Source organism: Plecotus auritus (genome assembly GCF_963455305.1).
Source record: "Plecotus auritus genome assembly, chromosome: 4".
Taxonomy (NCBI): domain Eukaryota; kingdom Metazoa; phylum Chordata; class Mammalia; order Chiroptera; family Vespertilionidae; genus Plecotus; species Plecotus auritus.
This window is the reverse complement of record NC_137775.1, coordinates 81,560,303-81,582,852: the sequence shown is the minus strand read 5'-3', so window position 1 is coordinate 81,582,852 and position 22,550 is coordinate 81,560,303. Positions and strand designations below refer to the sequence as shown.

Sequence of the window (22,550 nt, the reverse complement as noted above, 5' to 3'; positions counted from 1 at the left end):
GGTCAGGGTGGAAATGAGATGGGAAACCACACTTGACCTATAATTTCTAAGTGATCAGGGGAGATAGACCAGACTTGAACTTTTGTCTGAATTAGCTTTTGTGTGAGTTTATAAGCCAAGTCACTTACTGATGTTTTATGCCTTTTTCTTTCATTTGTCTTCAAGCTATTGGAGCAGCTTTTCAATATCTGTCATTTCTTCTTCTTTTTTTTTCTTTATTAAGGTATTACATATGTCTCCTTTTCCCACCATTAGCCTCTCCCTGGCTACTCCCAGCTCCCAGCACATGCCTTCACCGCCCCCCCCCCCCCCCCCGCCAGTGTCTGTGTCCATTGGTTATGCTTATATGCATGCATACAAGTCCTTTGGTTGATCTCTTACCCCCACCTCCACCCTCCCCTGCCTTCCCTCTGAAGTTTGACAGTTTGTTTGATGCTTCTCCGTCTCTGGATAGCATTTCTTCTTTTGTTGTTGTTTTTGTTGGGGTAAATCATCATGAAAACTAAATAGAGGGGGAAAACCCACCCCAACCATCATAAAAAGACACTTTATAACCTTCCCCATTTGACCACTGACAAGATCTTTTTGAATGCAGCTTTATTGATAGTGATGAGGTTATAAACACTACATACATTTTAATTTGTTGCTCCTTATATAGTACCAGAATGTTTTAAGCAAACAAACAAACAAAATAATTCCCCAAAATTTGCTGAATAAATACTTTTTTTTAAGAGTGTCCAAGGCAAGTATTTTATTTCAAATTCTCTGAGAGGGAAATGTAAATGACCTTTGCCCTCTGAATGTTCTGGAGGGTAATTTTTTATTATTTAGAACCTTCAGTTGTCATAATTACCATGGAGGAGTATTTAGGAAACTACGCTATAGTTCTTACTGGTATGAAAAGAGATACTAAAAAATAATTCCTTTTAATGCTGCTCATCAGTGGCTGGGATGGGCATCAAACTCACTCAGAGAACATTTGTTCAGAGAAGAATTCAGAGAAGATTCTAGAAATTCATTTCTTTGAAATGCAGAAAAAAATTAATGAAGTGATTTCAGTTTCTTTTTTCTAGTAACTTAGATACATTCTGAAGATATTTGGTCAGGATAACCAGCAAAAAATTGACATTTTAACACCTATTTCCAGGTAAACCTCTATTTACATGCATGTTTATGAAACACACTTACTATGCTCGCTGCTCTGCCTTCAATCATAGAGCCATTCAGTACATCTCACTTCCTTATTACCTCAGTTACCCTTCCGCACTCATAAACATTTCACTACCATCTAATCCTCGTTTAGAATTATATGAATCTGTACCACCACTGACTTTCTACTCATAACCATTCTTACAATATAGGAAGTAAAACGAAAACTCATCAAAGCCACCGAAAGCCACTAGGGTATCGGGGATGACACCTGGGCACCAAGAGCCTACCTAAAAATGGACAGACTGCATTAAATCTGGCTTCCTGGAGTCTCCCACACCAGGTCTCTGGCCCATTCAGAAAAGGAGAACTTGAGTTTCATTGTGTCAGCAGCTGGGTAACAGGCTATTTCTCTGATACACTGACCTGATGCTTTTATTTAATCACACAGGGCTCTGGCATTACAAAAATAACAAGTCCTTTTCTTGCAGAAAAATAAAAAGAGGTACCAGGTTAGATCCTAAGACTGGAGAGAGTAATTGAATGTAAGCTTAAAACATTATAAAAATGAAATAATTTTCTAGTTGGGCAACATGGAGAAACTGGCAAGATTTTTAGGAGCAACTGCTTCAGTAGTTAAAGAGTATATTTCACTTACACGTGAAAGGTGACGCATAATATTTTGATTCTGTATATTTTCACCTCTTTCAGTTGCCAGTGCAGGAGGTTCCAGGATATAAAACTTTCACCAACTCTAATGTTCCATGCTCCTTATGTTTCTATTTGTTCTGTCAGAAATTCTGGCATGCCAAATTCATAGTGGTCTTTAGTTATTGACATAACTGTTGAAGCAAAAGATAGAACTGCAATGTACCCAGGCACCTGGTAAGCCCAGGTATGTGTATTTCTCTGAGTCTTCAGATAAACAATGTAGAAAATACATCAAATAGTAATTTGAAATGACTTTTCCAGCTCTAACATGTCTCCAGTTTCATTTCTAGAAAGCCACTGTCAAGGTTTTGCACCACTTAGCTTATTAAGATCCAACAGATGACAAAGCCTCTATGTTCAGCATCTCTCTTCATTCCTCTGTAATAAATTGTCACAACTGATTGATTCTTATTTCATTTTACGCCTTAGGTCCTCCATGTTACAATACTTCTGGGATTTCAATGGGAGACAGATCTACCAGTGTGCATGAAGGAATTATGTCTATTTGCCACTTACGATCTGTAATCCATAATAAATCCCCTCTTTTTTTTTCTTTCTAAATTAACAATATACTATAGGCTCCTCAACTGCATGAGAACATACATTTATACCAAACATGAGCTTTGTAAGTTGTGGCCAAAATAATTGATGAAATAGGAAAAGTTTATTTTACCAACGATGCTGCAAGGATAAAAGATGCTCTATGTTTGTGCATTGGAATTTAGGAGCTCAGCGATTTAACTGGCTCCACACACTGGTTTCTCACACAGCTTTACTTTCCGGCCTGGGTGGATAAGAAGTCAAGGGACCTGCTCTGCACTTGGGGAAGCTCCTCGTGCTCTGTGTGGAGTGAAGAAACAGCCCAGTGGTTTTTAATTATTAATAATGTCTTGTACTTAACTTATACTTAACTTAGTGTTTTAGCTTTTACCAGAGTATTACCAGTAAATACCCAGAGACTGAACTTTTCATAAGGGGCAATGACATAAAATTGTTCCACAAAGTGTACTATATAAACCACTTTTCACAGTTCGAATAAAATATTTTAAATATAAATATTGTAACTCTAGCAACAACCTATCTACACAAGGTGGGAGAGGATGGGATTAATGAAAACCCAGTTATATTTCGGTACAGCTCATGTTTTACCATTTAAATAGTTTGTTTTCTTTTTCAAAATCTAATTGCATAGAGCCCATAATTGAAAGGCTACTTCCTCTCCAAAACAAATAAACTATCAAAGAATAAAGTGATAAATTATAAGAAAGGAAAATATGTATCATTTACTACATTTGTTCCCTGGCTCCAAAATTTGGCAAATATGTAAGAAAAAATCATATCAAGTGGATACACATTAATTTGCAAAGCTAATTTGGAGCAGATGGGGTTAATAATATATATAAGAATATGCATACATTATTTTAATATTTCCATGTGAAATGAATGTATTATGTTTTTAATTAAAAAATCAGGAGGACTGCTATAAAATCAGAAACAATGGCATTTACCAACAGGACAACCCACTCATCCTGTTATGGCCAAATCCAAGAATTTCAGATGTTTCCATTTTCATCTATGTAAAAGAGTGGGTGAAATCAAATTAGTCTATATAAGCTTGAAGTTAATGATGCTTAAGGACATAGTTTTATTTGGTGTTCTTCCTGGAGCATACTTAGTACATTAGAATCAAAGTTGCTTTTAATCATCTTGGTATAGGTTTTAGGGTGAGAGTAAGGCTCCCAAGATACTTGCAATTCCTTTAATAGGGAGCATGGCTTAAAGGGCAAATACTTCTGGCAAAAGGACAAGTGATTCAAATTTACGCTAGAAACTAAATGACTAGCATCAGTTCCTTCTTGGAGAGCAGACTTGTATGGTGGAAATACACTGGGGCTTGAGGCATGAGGAAGAAGGGGCTCAGGGATAACCCCAAGGCATCGCCGTGACAGCCCCGGGTGGAATCCTCTTACTTTCCAGTCAGACTTTGCTATAAGCTTTAGGACGTTGTCATGGGATGCCTTTCAACATCCTTCACTCAGTCATGGACAGGAAAAGAAACTGCACTAAATACGGAATTAAACCTTAAGTCTTTATGGAGTTCCATTTTACAATAAAACCTATCAATGACTATTTTCAGCTTCCTAAAGAAAAGAGAGGGGGAAATAACCTTGTCCATGAAATCACTTACTCACATAAGTGTCATAAGTACCGGTTGGTAAGTACTTAAGCAAAGAGGGAACTTCTCAAATGTGGGTGTAACCGCTATACATTTGGGAAACTTGCCACGTGGAAGAGTGCCTACAACGACTCTATCTGCCACCCAGTGGCCGCTGAAGTAATTCTATTTTTCTTTGTTGGCAATGGCCCTGAATTTTGCTTAAAAAAAAAGGAGGTAGATCATGCCGTACCAGGAATTAAAACTATCAAGACGTATGCCTCGATATATTTGAAAATACAATCGTTGCAGTAAATGTTACATATTTTCCGGCTAAGTCAAAGGTTAACCACGAATAAATAGTTGTCCTTCCCGCAACTCCGCATCTACCTGGCGTCAGATACTGACTGGCACGGAGGACACCGAGCTGGCTCGGGATTCCCGGGTCACGTGGTTGGGCATCGAGAGGGTGCAGCAGGACACGCCCACGGTGGCCTCGGGCAGCTCGTCATCCTCCGTCCACTCGTTGAGCTCGGGGTGGAAGCACTGGATGCACTTTTTGTACTTCTTCTGGCCCTCGTTCCAGCCGCCCACCAAGTAGGCGCGGCCGAGCAGCGCCGAGGCGCCCGCGGTGCTCACTCCCACCGGCAGCGGCGCCGCGTGGCTCCACTGGCGGGTGGCGGGGCTGTAGCACTCCACGGCCAGCACGTCCACGCGCTCCCCGCGCGCATCTACTTGGCTGCCCCCCATCACATACACCCTGTCGCCCAGCGTGACCGCGCAGTGCCAGCCGCGGGGCGTGCTCATGCTCGGCAGCTCCTGCCACGAGTCGCCGGCCGGGTCGTAGGCGCACACGGAGCGCGAATACGCGTTGCCGATGTAGCCGCCGGTCACCAGCACTCGGCCGTCGGCGACCGCGCTGGCGTGGCAGCAGCGCGCCACCTCCAGGGGCGTCTTCGGCTGCCACTGGTTGGTGGAGGGCACGTAGCACTCCATCGAGGCCAGGCTGCCCTCTATGTTGCGGCCTCCCACGGCGTAAAGGAGCCCGTTGAACACGCTCAGGCTGAAGTGCGTGCGCTTCTGGGTCATGCTGGCCAGGTGGATCCAGGAGTTGAAGCGGGGATCGTATCTGGGAAGGGCAGAGGGAATGTGACAGCCTTGTAGTGGCAGCCAGGGAACCCCAGTTACTCCACGAACCACCACGGGGGAATGTAACACCACCCATGCAAGGAGGCTACTGACTATGCGCAGCGCCTCACCTAGAGGCCAGTATAAAAGTGTGACACTTGGGAAAAGCAAGGCAGGCATTGGTGACCCCCCTCCTCCTGTTGATTAATTTACTTTTTTTATTGGACCCTTTGGAGAAGACCCTACAGAGACAGGTCTGCTAGTCCCCTTTCCTCCATATTCGAATATCTCTCATCGGGTAGGATCTACGGGTGGGGTTAGGGGTGGAAACTGGGTACTTGTGTCAATCAGAAAAGGGAACACTGCCACATTAAAGTCAACTCCACATATCTTCAGACACAAACATCCCTAGCTCATTCTCATTGCTTAATTAAGATAGGAGTTGACTAATTGGATTTCTCCCAGTCTCACAGCCCCCTCATGCATCTGTTCTGGCCATTGCAGCAGTAAACTGAGTTACTCAACCAAGTCTTCTATCATCTGTTTAGAATGAGATCAATGGGACTCATGTCCAAAAGCATCAACAAAGCCTTAACTTTTGATACTTGTCTATTTTCTACCACTTTTTAGTAGGTAATATTATTTTAGTTGAGGGATATGTTTTTTTAGTGTTCAGTGTTACAGTAAGTATACTATAAGCGTTAAAATCAATATTGCAAAAACAGTGATTTGAGTACCAATAGTTGAATTGTCAGTGGAGGGAAATAAGTAGTTATAGTAAATTATGCTTTCCTGAAGTATTATAAACACAGAATTAACTCCATCAGTTTGATGTTCATTCATCTTTGTCCCTTTTAACCCCTAAATTGAAACTTAACTAAAGTTGTAAATTAAAGGCTAAAAATCCATTAATTGTTTGAATTCATTAAAGTAACACAATGAAATGAAGAATTGTTTCATCATATACTGTACACATTTTCAGATCTTGCTCATTAGTTATATTCGACTTTGTAAGCATAACTTCCTGAACATTTCATACATGTGGAAGTTTAATTTTTATCATAAATATACAAAATAATATGGCACTTGAAGGCTTTTCTGAATAATTTATTATGTTTTTTACTCTTCATGCTTCAGAAATACATTTTCTCTGGGATTAGCCTTCAAATAAGTATTTTAAATTAATTAGCTGCCACTTTTTAAATGAGCTCATTCTATTTGCAAATTATAAATCTGACCATCATCAATAAGTCACTTAAAAGAAATGTATTATTTTAATCTTTCTTACCACATTAGTGTTAAAAACAAAATTTGTATCCAGTGTCTTTCAGAAAAGCAGTATATTGTGAAGAGCACCAGACTAGAAATGAGAAAATGTGAATTGCCACTTACTAGGGTTATAACCTCTCTGGGCATCAGATTTCTCACATGGAAAATCAGAATAATCCTATCTTCTCTGCTCACTTCACAGCCTTATTCAGAATTCTACAGTACATGAATGCACTTTACATAATGTGAAGTGTTGTATATAAAATGTCCCATTATTATTATTAATTTACTGAGCTAATGAATTAAGCTAATAGGCATGACTAATTTACTTCTATGTCAGGGCAATTTCCTCATAATATTGGACCATTTCAGTTCCTAGTAAAGGATCAAGTACCTGCAGAAATTGCTGACTGCATGTTTGGCTTGATTTCTTGCATCATTCTGGTCTTCACCACCAGCCACATAGAGAAATCCATCCATCACAGCCACGCACTGATTAAAACTCTTGGCGGGCATCTCTGTAAGCTTGCTCCATCCATTTTCAGGGTCTCTATACAAGACGTCTCTACTAAGGGATTTCTCAGTAAGGCCTGGGCGTCCCCCAACAGTGATGAGGACCCGACAGCCCCCGCGGATCCTCGTGCGCCTAGACTGCAATGTGTTTTGATGATACGGAAGTAAGTGGTAATTCATAGCATCCACAAGAAGTTTATGACAATCAGCATCTTGCATCATTCTTGGTACAGACTGAACATAATTGACCAGGTCTTGTGCAGAGATGGTACCAAAGCGAATATTGCTCAAAAGATCTGCAGCATATTTCATTCTCTTTTGGTCAAATTCTAACCATTTTATAGCAGTCTGGAATGCTACTATTTCAGAAGGCAACTGTAAGTCGTCATCTATAAGAAGTTCGTTAATTTGCTCAAATGTAAGTTTCATAAACTGATCTGACTCTGCAAATTCAAGGAAGTTATCCCGGATAAATTTTTGGGCTGCTGCTTTTGCATTTTTCAGAGAGTACGTCTCAGCAATGTTAGCAATGTACATACAATTCTCAACATTCATCTCTCGTATCAGAAAATCACTGCACATCTTTACAAGGGTATGGATCTGAAGATAAACAGCAGCAGAAATAATGCTTCCTATTGTGTACAAGGAGAGAGTCAGCTTTCCAGTGTAGGCATATGCAATGACAGTGGCCAGGCCCAGCGGTGAGATATCGTTGAGATCCACCCTTTGAGTAGATGGGTCTTTTTTTAGGATGTTGTAAAAGTACTCACTGCATGAAGCCATCACTGACTTGTGAACATCAAAGGATTTGGTTTTGGTGCCAATGACTAAGTCGCAAAGGAAGCTCTCTTGGCGCATTTTGCTTAAACCTTCCAAGAGGTTGGGGCCATAAGAAGCATCTGTTAATTCAGAAGAAATGCAGCTAAGGCCATTGCCTCCCTCTAGGATCGCATTCAAAGCATTTAGTTTGCTTAGGGGGCTGTCTTCTACAATTATGGTCATCTCATTGATTTCTCCTTTGTTCTTTCTGACAGTCTTCTTTTTGGGGGCCATGTTGGCAAACACACGATCACAGTCAAGAGCTTGCTAGGAAAAAAAAAAAAAAGGAATAGTATTATTTTATTTCATTTATTTTTTATTTAATTTACTGAGATGACATCTATAATAATAAAAGGGTAATATGCTAATTAGAGCAGACATCTTCCTGATGTCATTCCAGACATCCTCCTGACCAAGCTGGGGTGGAGGGAAGCCAGCCAGGTCCTGGGTTCCTATGGGTGGCCAGAGGAGGGAAGCAGCCTGGGTCCCTAGTGCCGGAGGGAAGCCAGTCTGGCCACCAGGGGAAGGAAGGCCTACTCTTACACGTGTTTTCGTGCATCGGGCCTCTAGTTGGTTAATAAAATTATACAGATTTCAGGTATACAATTCTACAATACATCATCTGTATATTGTATTGTGTGTTTACCACTCCCAATCAAGTCTCCCTCCATCACTATTTATACCCCCTTTTGCTTCTTCTACCTCCCCCACACCCTCTTCCCTCTAGCAATCACCATACAGTGACTGTGTCCATGAGTCTTTCTTTTTTTTTCTTTGCTTAACACCTTCACCCTTCTCACCCAGCCCCCAACCTTCTCCCCTCTGACAGCTGCCGCTCTGTTCTCTGTATCCATGCATCTGTCTCCACTTTGTTAGTTTATTTTAATTGTTCTTTGAATTTTGAATTGTTGTAACATGTGTTATGAAGCATGTGTTTTTTAATTAGATTTTTTTAATCCTCAAAAATAGATTTAAGAACTTACATTACAGTAGATGCATATTTTATTGACAATTTACTTCAGCCTCAAGACAATCTTTATCTTATTAAATAAGACCACTCCATAGCCATATTGCCAAGTAATTTTGTATAGCAGGAAGGACCAAATATTCTCTGATATAGCTGTACAATAATTATGGAATAGTAGTTAAATATCACTTGAAGGGCTTGGTTTACTCTCATGAAAAAGTGAGTTATAACTATTCTGAAGTTTTCCTCAATAAAATACTAAAATTCAGGAATCAATATAAAATGTAGATTATATATATATGTAAATAATAAATGTAGCACTTAAAAATCAATGGGGAAGGACTTGTAATGATAACATTAGTTCAGTTGATTTCTACTCTACATATTCACTGAGAAAATTTCCAAATGAGTTAAATATCTAAATCTCTTTCTCTTTCTCTCTCACACACAAAATTTACACATAAACTAGGGCAAAGTAGTTTCCCTTCCACTTAATCTTAGAGTGAGAAATGCCCTATTAAGTATAACACAAAATTCAGAAGCCATAAAAGAAAAGACTGAAATATCTGAATATAGAAAAACAATGAAAACTTCTACAAAACAACACCAACTGTTTAAAAGACAAGCAACAGACTGTGAAAACAAACATCGGTGATATTTCTGCCAGAAAAAAAGGCCATTTGATACAATATTTAAAGAGTTTCTACAAATCAATTAAAAAACAGACAAAAACTATGCTCAGGTAACTAGGTCATTTAAAGAAGATAAAACACAAATAGTTAATAAATATTTTTAAAAAGTAAACTAATAATTATTAGGAAACTGTCAACTGAAACCCTTTTATTTTTTGAGGTCAAATTTTGTTTTTCTGATGGTTAAAATATTTTAAAATATTTATAACATCAAATATTGATGTGGTGCTCTCTATATTTGTAGAACTGATACAGTCTTGAATGATAATTTGGCAGTCTATTACAAATAAAAACTATATTTATACTTTGACACTAAAATTCTAAATCTAGGAATGAACCTTATAGAGATATAAGGGCTTTTATCTTTCTCATTAAGCTCAAATTGTCAAATTCACACTTATATCCTATATAATAAAAGGGTAATATGCAAATCAACTGAACAACTAAATGACCAGTCGCTATGACGTGCACTGACCACCAGGGGACAGACACTCAACTCCCACAGGGGGACTGCAGCTCAGCCAGAAGCTGGTCTCAGGGCTGGCTAGCACAGTGGCAGTGGTGTGAGCCTTTCCCACCTCTGTGGCAGCGCTAAGGATGTCCAGGGAGCAGGCCTAAGCTGGCAGGCAGACATCCCCCGAGGGCTCCCGGACTGTGAGAGGGTGCAGGCCAGGTTGAGGGGACCCTCCCAGCCCCCCTGCGCCCCCTCCCCACCTCCAGTGCACGAATCTCATGCACTGGGCCTTTAGTTTGTTTATAAGACTGGAGCACATTCATTGGTCCTTCCTTATTTTTTCTTGCAGGCAACGCCAAATGCATCCTTACCTTGTGAAACAGATTTTTAACCCACTGTCATTTTAGTCTTCAAATGTATTTGACTTAAGTGGTGAGGGTTCCCTTGTTGGATTTCTCTGGGGAAAATTTTAAAAATTTTGCTCAGCAAGCAGTTATCATCAACACCTCCTATTGTGTGGGCAGTACTGTGCTGGGGCTGGTGGAGTAATTTACGTTAAAGAGACAAGAATGACAAGTACAAAATCACAACAAAAAACTAGGTAAGCAAAGCAGGGTGACTTTTTTTTTTTCCTAACAGCAGTTTCCACCATCTAGAGTAGAAGCAGAAATGTATCTTTGGGGAAGCGTTGTCTGTTCTGCTGGAAGAATCCCTTTGGCCAACTTTTTATTCATGTAGATCGAGGGTTGATAACTACTTATTGTTTTGGAGGAGATCTGCATCCTGGAGAATAATCTGAATGTTTCAGACGGAAATGCTCTGTTTATCATTAATAAATTATTTCATTGGCAGCATATGGAGTGGACATTCAAGGGTTGGTAAAACAGAGAACCTATTAACTAACTAGTACAGATCCATGGTGCTGGAGCCATGTTCCAGAAGGTTCCCTTGGTACCTTGTGTAGGTCTTCAGTTGCTGAATTATAGTGAGGCACAGGGGTCCTGGGAGAGGGCTGAGGGGTGGGCGGGGTTCTGGGTGGGGGAGGGTGTCAGGTAAGCCGCTAAATGGCTGTTTACCAGTTCATTACAGAGGGATCTCGGTATTTTAACAACTGATACTATACTGAAACATACTCATCCTGGGGATAGGATGTAAATCCTCTGAGATTATTTTGATTTTAAGGGTTTTGTTGTTTCTTCTGGTGAAAACAGAGTTTTCTGGAGGATATGCTGGGGCAAAGGAGACAAAGGGCCAGCAGGGAATTCCAAAAAAGGGGGTGATTCTAGGAGCAATAATAGCTGATACCCAATTTTGAATTTTTCTTTTCTACATTGTTATTCTCTCTATCATCCTTAAGGGAGGTATTCTCAAGTATCCTGAATAAAGTTTGATAAACTGCTGGCTAGCCCACTCTTTGCCTTTAGGAATATCATATAGAATGGTTGTGAAGACCTCAGCATCTGAGGAAGAACTGTCTGGGTTTAAGTAGCAGCTCTAAACTCTACTACTGGTCATAAAGCCAAGTAAAGCTTCTATCTGGCGGACTGTTCCAAAGACAGAACCTATAAATTGGGGGGCTGGAGGGAGAGTGGCAAGAGAAATAGAGGAACTACTGATGCAAGGAAGTATAAAAGGGGGTGATTTTGTAGATGATTCAAGGGTTGGAAAAGAGGCCTGGCTGGCGCGTCTCAGTGGTTGAGCGTCTACCTATGAACCAGGAAGTCAAGGTTTGATTCCAGGTCAGGACATATGCCCGGGTTGCGGGCTCCATTTGGGATTGAGCCCACAACCAGGGCATGTGTCTTTGACTGGAATCAAACCCAGGACCCTTCATTCCACAGGCCAATGGTCTAGCCACTGGGCCAAACCGGCTAGGGCTCTCCTCCCCTGACATTTTAAAAACAATTTGATTTGGTGGCATTCTGCCTACAAGTAGGCTGCAATTGGTACTGCCCAGGGCAGCTACAAATCCAGGAGTTAGGACTGCTTCATTGAAGAACCAGAAGACAGAGTTTGTGACAACCACAGCTACTGGGAAGTGAGTTGGGAATTCTGGAAAAGAGAGGCCCAGTGGAAATTTAAATCTTCAGGAAGAAATGAAGAGCATCAGAGATGGTAAACATAAGACACTACCTTTTCTCTGAAGTTATTTAAAATGCATTTGACTCTTCAAAACAAAAATGGTAACATTGTCTTGTGGGATTGATCATGCCTGTAGATGTAGCGCATGTGACAATAAATGATGGGGAGATGGTGGTAACGGAATCTGTGCAGTTGCAAGGTTTCTATATTTTATGTGAATTGGTTCAATATTAATTATAGGGCCTGTGAAAATTTTAACTTTGCCTAATATAATCACTAGGGTAGTGCTATCAAATAGAAATATAAATAAGCCACATGTAAATTAAAAATTTTCCGGAGTCATACTAAAAAGGTAAAAAGAAACCAGTGAAATTAATTGTAATAATATATTTTGTTCTGTGTCCAGTAGTTTTGCAGTAAACATCTTTGCCCCAAGCATTTTTCTCTGCAAGCATTTTTCTGTATAACGAATTGGCCATTGGCAATTTTGCCATAAAAGATGAAATAACAGGTTGTCAGTTTGGTTTCATTTCTCACATACTCACATTTTATTATATTATGTAAATCTTAGCTCTCATAAAGGTCCATATAGTGACAGGTAGACCTGTTGGTCTTAAAACAACTGCATATAAAGCCAGGCTGCAAAGCTATGTGTAAAGCCAGCTTGTATACTGGAAAATAATGACATATCAGTTTTGGCAAATCCTTCAGTTGGCATCCCCCTCCACCCATCAAAACCAAAAGTTTGCCAAGCTATAGCAAATATAAAATAGGCAGCTACTAATTCACAACAGTCTTCCAGAGCCTTTATTACTGAGTCTTTAGTTGGAAACTGATAAATCTCTTTATGAAGGAAGAAATTGTAGTGAAAAAGAAAAGAAGTAAAATACTATGAATGAAAGACTTCAAAGACAATATATTTTCAATTTTTGCAATAAAGTCTTTAATTTTGTTATTAACTTTTCATGTTTCATCAAGTCTTTTTTACAAGTGCCTCTTATATTTCACTAGAAGCCTGTTGCATGAAGATTCGTGCAAGAATAGGCCTTCTTTCCCCTGGCTTCACTCTCAGCCACCCGGGAGCCTGCAAGTCTTCGCTCCCAGCTAAAGCACCGCTCCTGTAGCTCCCTCCACCCCCTGTTCTCCCCCTCATAGCAGGCATCCCACCCAGTCACTCTGTGCCTGCATATGCAAATTAACCCGCCATCTTTGTTTGTTAATTTGCATACTCACTCCTGATTGTCTGATTGGCGTCGTGGAGGTACAATTTGCATATTTCTCTTTTATTAGTGTAGATTCTTTTATCTTTTACTGTAAAATTGCCTTATGGTCAATTAGTTATGTGGCAAAATGTTTGTGGCAAAGATGCTCACAGTGAAACAACCTAAAACCATTTTATTCAACTTACTATACACAAAATACCATTTCAAAATGTAATTGCCAGACAATTATTAATGTGATATTTTACTTTTTTTCCTACTAACTCTTCAAAATCCAGAGTGTGTGTTATACTTAGAACATAGCTCATTTGGGACTAGCCACACTTCAGCCACACATACAGGTGACTGACAACCATGTACTGGACAGCAGAGCCCTAGAACAACCTCCTTAAGAATGCAAAGTATATCAGAAAAACCAATAGATAAATTTAGATGAAATTCAAAAGAGGGCAGGAAAGTTGAAACAGAGGAATAAAAATTAGAGGGGACAAACTGAAAAATAATTTAATGTAATCCTAAATCCAATTATATTAATAATTACTTTAAATGTTAATGGATGAAGCATTTTAATTAAAAGGAAAAAGCAAGACCCAAAAATACATGCTATCTACAAGAGACTTACTATAAACATAGAGACAGAGGTAGGAAAAAAAAATGGCTAGAAAAAGATTTATCATAGAAATAGTAGGCATAAGAAGACTGGAGTGGCTATATTAGTATCAGATAAAATATACTTCAAGAAAAAATTAGTGGGGATAAAAAGGGAACTTTACAATAATATATCATCATGAAGATATAGCAATCATAATGTATATATGCAAATAACAGAGCTTCAATATATGTGAAGGGAGAAATGGGCATTTCCTCAGTCATATTTTAAAATGTTAATTAATTCTCTCAGCAACTGATAGAATAACTAGAAAAAAATATCAGTAAAGGTATAGATTATCTGAACATTATAATCACCCAGATTTAATTGATTCTAGAACATCATACCTAACAATTCTTCTCAAGTGTATATAGTGCATTCACCAAGGCAGATTCTGTGTTGGGTCTCAAAACATGTCTTAGTAAATTTAAAAGCATTGAAGTCATACAGAGTATGTTCTCTTATCATATTGTAATTAAACTAGAAATTAATAGCAATGAACTATCTAGGAAAGCCACCACTATTTGCATATTAAATAATATACTTCTAAATAATCCATGAATCAAAAAAGAAATCACAAAGGAAATTAGATAATATTTCATAGTGAATAAAAATGAAAATACAATATAATATAAATACCAGCTGCACTACTTACCTGAAGTGTAACTTGCCATAGATAAATTATCTAACCTCTAAGAGTCTCCATTGACCTATCATCTAAAGTGAAGATTATAATAGTGTCTGCCTATAGGGTTGTCAGTGAAAACTTGGTGAAGAAATATGCATACAGCATTTGGAAGAGAATCTGGCAAAAAGTGAGGGTTCAAAAAAATTTGAATCATTTTCATTAACATCAACAACCCTTGTTCGTTGTTTCTTTGGGAGTAAAGCAAGTTTAAGTTTTGGGACGAGGCGAATCAGAGAAAGCTGCCACATCATGGAGAAGCAATCATGAGGAGCAGGAGGCGACATGGGACAAGCATCCAGAGTGACCCAGCTTGAGAACGGGCAAACGGCAACCAGGGGAATTTCTGGAATATATAAACATTTCCAAGGGATTTTTGAAAATATCAGGGGGAGAAATGGAATGTGTGCAATTAGATAGGCTGAAGAACAGATTATTTTTATTTTTATATAAATGATAATGATAATCCTGGAAGTTTGGAAAACCTGTGACATTTGGTTATAGGTTGTATAAGCAAAACAACAGATTACATGGAATAGACTGAATCTATGGATTTAAAGATTCAAATTAAAGGAACTATTTTGATGGGGTGGTGTTATGATGGTTAGGTTTGCAGACAAAAATCTTGCCAGTCCTGGTACCAAAGTGTTTTTAAGAGGAATGGGTACAGGAGGCAGAAGGCCATTACAAGTGGAGGAAATACCTGAAGCAGGAAGGCATGACTCAGCATAGGATGTGCAGATGAAGATGCCTGAAGTCGTGAGGGAGACAGTTGGGGAGATAATATTAGGCCAAGACATACAGGCTCTTATATGCCAGGAAGGGCTGGAACTTGGAAAGTTAGTATGTAATGGAGAAGGATTCAGAAATCTCCACGAAGGAAGAGGTCAACCTGATGAAATCAGTGAAAGTTCTTCCATGGCCTTCCTTCTCTTATTTCCTGTTGCCACTTCTCTTCCCTCCATTGACTGGCCTTCACGCTGACCTTGGCATTGCCATGGAAACCCTCATGCCCCTCTCTATCTGAATGTTCTTGCCTGTGTCCCATTTCTTCAGGGCCCTACTCAGTAATACATTAACTAGTCTGACAAATGATCCAAGCCAATCAATTAATGAGCACGTATACTCTTCCTCCCAGATATGCATGCTTTTTGGTGGCTTTTTAAATTAATTAATTTATATTTTATCAGTGTCCTTCTATGACTCACATACAAATTTCTAGGAGTAGCCACTGTGAAACACACACACACACACACACACACACGTATGCACACACAGACAAAAGTAGGTTTACAGTTGTTTGTATGGTAAAAAATACAATAATTAATAAATAATACAAGAATAATAATTTTGCATACTCAGAATTGTAAACCTACTTTTCCCATCCCTGTATATATATTTTCTGCTTTAAATAATACTTAATTTTAATAATATTATTAATTAATATTTTAATAGTATTTTTAATATCTATTTTTTAAAATAAGAAAGGGCTTTTAGAGTCTTCAAAATCACTCTGTAGAAATAACTGGCTTCTTTAGCTCTCTCTAGGGGAGGTAGAGAGAGAAACTGGTAGGAGACAAATGTGATGGAAGACTAGACCTTGGATGGTGAACACACGGTACAATATGATATATTATAGAACTGTACACTTGAAACCTATATAACTTTATCAACTAATGTAACCCCAATAAATTCAAATAAAAAACCTGCTATCATCATAAAAGAAATAGGAGTAGGATGTGAGGTTCTAACCTAACCATCTTCAGATACTTGATGAATTTTTAATTAATCACCATAATTAGAGGTGACCTATAATCTCAAACACTTAGTAAAATAAATTTTTTCTAAATATGAAAAAAAAAAAGATTATTAAAATCACAGCCTCTGGACAACTTCCTTTCCTGGTGGAAGTATTTTCCCAGATATGCTCATAAATTGCCTGTCTTTACTAGAGCTGTCATGAATTGAAAAAATAATTTTTTTTATTGATTTTAGAAAGGAAGGGAGAGGGAGAGAGAGATAGAAAGAAGCATCAATGATGAGAGAGAATTGATTGGCTGCCTCCTGCAAGCCCCACACTGGGGATGGAGCCTGCAACCTGGGAATGGGCCCTGACTGGGAATTGAACCGTGACCTCATGGTTCATAGGTCGATGTTCAACCACTGAGCCATGCTGGCTAGGCTACCATGACATCCTATTCCTAGGTTTGCACCTTTGAGGGTGAAGCTGTGCATCCACCTGCCCAGGTGATCTCAGTCTGTGCCATGTCCCTCCAATAAGGTCTCTGCAGACCCCTCAGAGGAGTCTGGGGATCAGGGCCACTTCTTTGAAGCTGGACAAAGCTCTGATGTCCTCCAGGCTGCAGAGATGTTCACTGGCTCTGATAGCCTGGTAAGTGCCCTTCCACCGGCCCTGCTCTTCCATTCCCTCTTGGGGCTCCAGCCACCACTTTTCTCAATTGAAGGAGGATTGCAAGCCAGTAAGAATGGTAAGGGCAGCTGCACTGTGTGCTCCGGACCCTACAGCAGAGAAGACTGGCTTCCTCATTATGGGGGATCAAAACCCAAGAGGCTCTGTTCTCTCTAGCAGACAGGGAAGCCCTCAAGAATTCTGTAGGCCCCTCATACTGGGGCCTTTCTGGAGAGTACAGACACAAGGCGTGTCACACTGGGTACACACACACACACACACACACACACACACACACACACATTCACTTGATCAACCAGCATTTTCCCAGAATCACATTTAAATGAAGAGCAAGGGCAAGCTTAAAAGGAAGAAATTATGAAAGAAAAGACAGCTTAGGAGTAGATATGTGAAAGTCAAGTGGAACAATTTAATTCACTTCTATTTACTCATTTGGTGATGGTGCTGGGCTTTGAGGCTGATATTATGGGCTAATAGAGGCTGAATAGAAAAATACCTGAATATTTACAAAAAAGTATTAGTCACTAGGTCATATGTGAGCATGTAGTCAAAAGCGATTTGTACAGAAACTCTCACTGTTTTTCCTACAATTTTACAAATGTTCACTCTGCACTTCTGGGTCATGTTATTAGTGATTACCAATGATGGTCACATGATAGTAAAAATGTGGCTGCAAGAAAAAGGTTACAAAAATGATGTATATATTCATATATAACCTAAAGCATAGCCTAGACATTGAGTAATAAATTCTGAAAGCATTTCATTCTTACTGATTCAATTATATATTAACTAAAAATTGGAAGGGAGTTTTAATTATCATTGTTGTTTTTTATTTATTTTATTTTTTTAACAAGTGACTGCTTTGTGGCCATCTGCTCAGGGAAATCTCCAGGCTTGGTAGCCAGGGCAATCACCATGGTTACCATACTCAAGGGATGGATTTGACTGGGGTTATGATCTGGATGATGAGGAGGAAAGCCTTGCTGAGTTGCCTGTGGCTGGGAAAGTTTTAAGACTGGTTCTCTGTTTTCTCCAAAGCACAAAGGGTTTGATTCTTCTTCCCAACAGAGCAGACTCTAATGAATTGCCCTTTGGAATCAAAGAGAGGAAGATCAATACAGAGCCTTCCTCCACCTTCCACCCCTCCCCAGACTACTAGTGGCTTGCACTTTTCACACGGTCCCTACCATGGTGGAAAGAATTGGTCTGGGCACAGCAGCTGAGGTTGTGTAATGGGACAAGCAGCCATTTGGAGGCATTTCCAGTCCCTGTCCCTTCCCTTTTGTGAGTGAAAGAAGAAACTTTCCACAGGGTGCAGAGGGGTGTAGAAGGCTCCCCATGCTACAGGGCGATCCCTTCATTCTGTGGAGGGCACCCAGAGAATTCTCCTTCTCTGGCCATGGACACCACAGCCTCCTCCCCTCTCTGCTCCATCCACTATCACCCAGAGCAGCTTTTTGGGTCTCCTCCATTAGAAACTGTGCAGAAGGGTAACAGAGATGCAATTCCATGCTCTCCTCCCACTGCCCACTGCAGATCTTGGCTCTTGTGTCATTTCTATGACGACCATGTCATATATTCAACACCCAATAAATAGTTGGGCAGTTATGTGAGCCATCACAATTTTCATCATCTTTTGTATTTTTCAATTTTAAGTATGTTAATAAATAATTCCTAAATATAAATTACCAAGCATGAATCTATATAATGAATCAAATGTAAATTGTTACCTCCATTTCTACCTAGAATAATAATTATATAGCTAGCGTTTATTAATTGAGGGCTTACTGTGTGCTGAGCCTTAAGTGTTTTATTTTTTTGAATTTAAGTCTCACTAAAATTCTAAAATGTAGGTTATATTAAATTCATTTACAGGTGAAGAAATTAAGGTCAGAGAGAGTTTTAAAAATGTACTCAACGTCACACAAGGTCACAATCAAACCCAGATTGAACCCTGACCCCCTATATTGCCTCCTTTAAATCCAGGGCAGGTTAAAATCTGTAGCAGTTTAAAAAGTTAGCTCTTTCCAATAGGAGAAGATAGAGACTGAGTGAGGTAGGACTGAGATTTATAAATTCAAAATCTGAATACAGAGAACATGAACTGGTTCTTTATAGCTCCAAACATTGAAATAAATGCATTGCCCTTTTAAATGTAAGATACATTTATTTTCGGACAGAGTCTATGGATTTAGTTATGTTATTAGGGGTAGTAAAGATATGAAACTCCAGCCCTGGCTGGTTTGGCTCAGTGGATAGAGCGTTGGCTTGGGGACTGAAGGATCCCGGGTTTGATTCTGGTCAAGGGCACATGCCCAGGTATCGGGCTCGATTCCCAGTGGGGGGCATGCAGGAGGCAGCTAATCAATAATTCTCTTTCATCATTGATGTTTCTATCTCTCCCTCCCTCTCCCTTCCTCTCTGAAATTAATAATAATTAAAAAAAGATATGAAACTCCAAAAGGTGGATAAGCCAAAAATAGAAACAGGTTCTATTAATTTGTTGACCAGAGAATAAATACTTCCTTGTGTTAGGTTGAATATAGAATTATCAATTTTTGTTTAAAGACAAATAGTATCAATTTTTTATGGATCAACTTAGCTAGATGCCTGTGCCTTACTTTTACTGATGAAGTATACAGACTTTACACATCAAGTTAACTTCTATTTTCCAATCCTGAATACACGATGCAAGGAGCCAGTGCTAAAGTTTTTGGTTTTGGTTTAGTTGCAAATTTTACTAAAATAGCTCTTTCTCTTTCCTACTCTGCTGTGTGTGTTTAAGGTTGGGGAGAGGAGATTGTTGGGTGGGAAGGAGGATTGGAAATATAGTTTCTAAGACTAATGTCTCTTTGGTTGTCATAGAAATGAAAATTGGGTTTTAGTGTTCACTTTGCTCTAACCAGCCGATGGACCTGCAGCAAAACACCCAACCTTTTAGGATTTCAGGTTAGCCACCTGCCAAATGAGGAGATGGGTACCTTCCAGTTCTAAAATTTTACACAGAGTTAAGAATAAATGCTGGGTTTTGCTGTCAGAATTGCCAAAGTCTGGTCCTGTATGACTTCTCCCCCAATATGGCCTTCTAGAATCTAGGAATCGACTCACACATGGATAATCCAACTGAGACAGGGGATTCTTCACCTGGAAGTCACACGTACGCGTCTGGGTAGGCAGATTTAGCAAATAAGAATACATGATTTCCAGTTAAATCTGAATTTCAGATAAACCACGAATCACATTTTAGTGTAAGTATATCCCATGCAATATTTGGGACATACTTATACTAACAACTGGTTTATGATTTATCTAAAATTCAAATGTACCTGGGTGTCCTGTATTTTATCTAGCAAACTTTATCTGGGTTGGTGAGTCCATGCATTCCATGACATTTTCGGGAATATTGTGAAACAGGTTGGGCATGTGTGTTTATGTGCTTTTTTCTGTAGCGTGGGCCCAAAGCTTTCACGAGGTTCTCAAAAAGGTCCACAACCCAAAACAGACCCAGAACCACGATGCTGTCATGAAATGGGTAACACAATTCTACCCTCTTCTACGAGTGGGCAAGTCTATGTGAAAGTATCACCCTTGAAATCAAGTTCCTCCTGCCCTGAAACAGATCTAGATGAAAAGCTCCTAGGACTGATTATAGAAAAGAATTGTCACTTTATATTTAAGAACATTCTTTTTCCCGCTGCCTTCCATCCTTGCCCCAGGGAGCGACTACACAGGGCAAGCTGAAAAGCCATGTGTGCTAAAGTGTCACTGTCACTCCCATGCCAGAGTGAGCTGGGATCCCAGAATGTCTTCCTGCCAAAGGGGCGAATCAGCTGCCCGAGCTCCGGTCCGGCCACATTCCAAGCGCTGCATCTGTCCCGGTTCATCAGCACCGACTCCCGGAATAGAAACGCTGGGCTCAGGCCCTGCTGCTTGCCATTTTAAGTTAAGTCCAGCATAAGGGGCGGGGGGGGGGGGGGGGGGGGGGGAGGGGAGGGGGGAGGGGGATTCCACTTTACTGTTTCATTTCCAACATGATTTCTAATCTAAAACCTATGTCCGTATAACCATATGTGCACATTTAGAACAAAAACTTGTTTTACAGTTAAATTACAAATTTGTTCATTTTTGCGGCAGGGGAGGGGGCCGGGGAGGGGTGTTCTATTTTGTCAATAGGTTATATTACTGGGAATTTGAAAAGTTTCCTAATTTATTTTGCTACCATCTCATTACAATGAATTAATTTTATCTAAAATTATTGGGTACCTAATGTGTACCTGGTTCCTGATTGAAAAAATGGAGAAGAAATGTTAAGCTCTGTGAACAATACTAAAAATTTTAATTTCCCCATCTTTTTTCTATAAAATAGAGGAAGAAAAACATACATCAGACTTTAGAGACTTAAAATGATTGTTAGAAATTACAAGTAATGTTACTATTCTAAAGCATCCTCTCATGAATTTCTATGACTATGTATGACCTTTGCCTAATGTATCACATTCCTTCGATTTCAAGAAAATGGCTTCTGGTTCCCAAATTCAAATCAGGGACCTGGGCAATCTGACCCAGCTGCAGACGCCTTCAGTGAAATTGCTCTGCAAACACTCAGACACGCCACCCTCTCCCACCCACAGAGCCACACACCTCAGAATCTGGAAGACAGGAATTGGGGAGTATGGCCCCAGCTCCTTACCCTCCTGTGTTGAGTACCGTCCCCGACTTGTGATGATGAAGTGTCAGCAGCAGACTCCTCTTGGGAAGCAATCTATGGGGAGAGAAGGAAGAAGGGGAGCCACCAGCAGCCACCTGACAAGTCCCAGCAGCAATTTTTAGAGTGACCCTTTGCAGTCCCACTGTCTGAAGCAGCTGAGCCTGTGCTGTCGCCCCAGCAGCAGTGTGAGTCCTCCTCTCCCTCTTGGCCTTCAACTTCAGGCTACCCCGGGCAGAGGGCGGAGCTCTGGTTGGAGGAGGGGAGTTGGGTTTCTTGACCTGCCCAGTTATTTTTTGTTTTGTCGGTGTGTGTTTTTTTAATTGATTTCAGAGAGGAAAAGCGAGAGATTGAAACCTCAATGATGAGAATCATTGATTCGCTGCCTCCTGCACATCCCCCACTGGGGATTGAGCCCGCAACCCCGGCATGTGCTCTGACCAAAATTGAACTGTTACCTCCTGGTTCTTAGGTCGATGCTCAACCATTAAGCCACACCAGCCAGGGGCAGTGGAAGGGGAGCGGGGGGCGGAGGATTGATTTTGCGTTGTTTTTTTTTTTTTAAATCAAGAGCTCAATCAATTTTGGTGTGAGAAAAGAAAATTGATCAGGTGTGTATTTAATTGGTGGGAGCAGTGATTAGAGTGAATATACTTCATAAGAGGAAGGGAAGGTTGTGGATAAAAATTAGCTTCTAGAAAGATAAGTCACCTGGTGACCTCAGGTCCTGGGAAAAGACTGAGTGTATAAATGGATGCTCTTTAGAAGAAGAGCACATGTTTAGGAGGACCAGGTGCTGTCTATGGTACCTGACATATGGCACTTGCATTATTAGAGTCAATGTCTAGTTCATAAGGTGAAGTTCACGACCAGTCCTTGATTATCCAGTGATTCATAGGGACGTCTAGGATTAACACATAC

General features: G+C 39.9%; 1 protein-coding gene across 1 annotated transcript; it reads right to left on the bottom strand.

Moving 5' to 3' along the window:
• Positions 1 to 587: 587 nt before the first annotated feature.
• Positions 588 to 21,861, bottom strand: KLHL31 (kelch like family member 31). The gene is made up of 3 exons (XM_080664600.1): positions 21,615 to 21,861; positions 6,807 to 8,011; positions 588 to 5,144 (listed from the first exon to the last, which is right to left on the bottom strand). The coding sequence occupies exons 2-3, from the start codon at positions 7,976 to 7,978 to the stop codon at positions 4,412 to 4,414; spliced, it is 1,905 nt and encodes a 634-aa protein (XP_080520726.1). The 5' UTR covers positions 7,979 to 8,011; positions 21,615 to 21,861; the 3' UTR covers positions 588 to 4,411.
• Between the last annotated feature and the right edge of the window lie 689 nt (positions 21,862 to 22,550).

What these genes read in the sequence shown, in the direction of transcription:
- KLHL31 (XM_080664600.1), bottom strand. Translation starts at nt 7,978, where the DNA reads ATGGCCCCCAAAAAGAAGACTGTCAGAAAGAACAAAGGAGAAATCAAT. An exon ending in GCAGTCAGCAATTTCTGCAG is followed by an intron (nt 5,145 to 6,806) that starts GTACTTGATCCT and finishes TGCCCTTCCCAG; the next exon opens with ATACGATCCCCGCTTCAACT.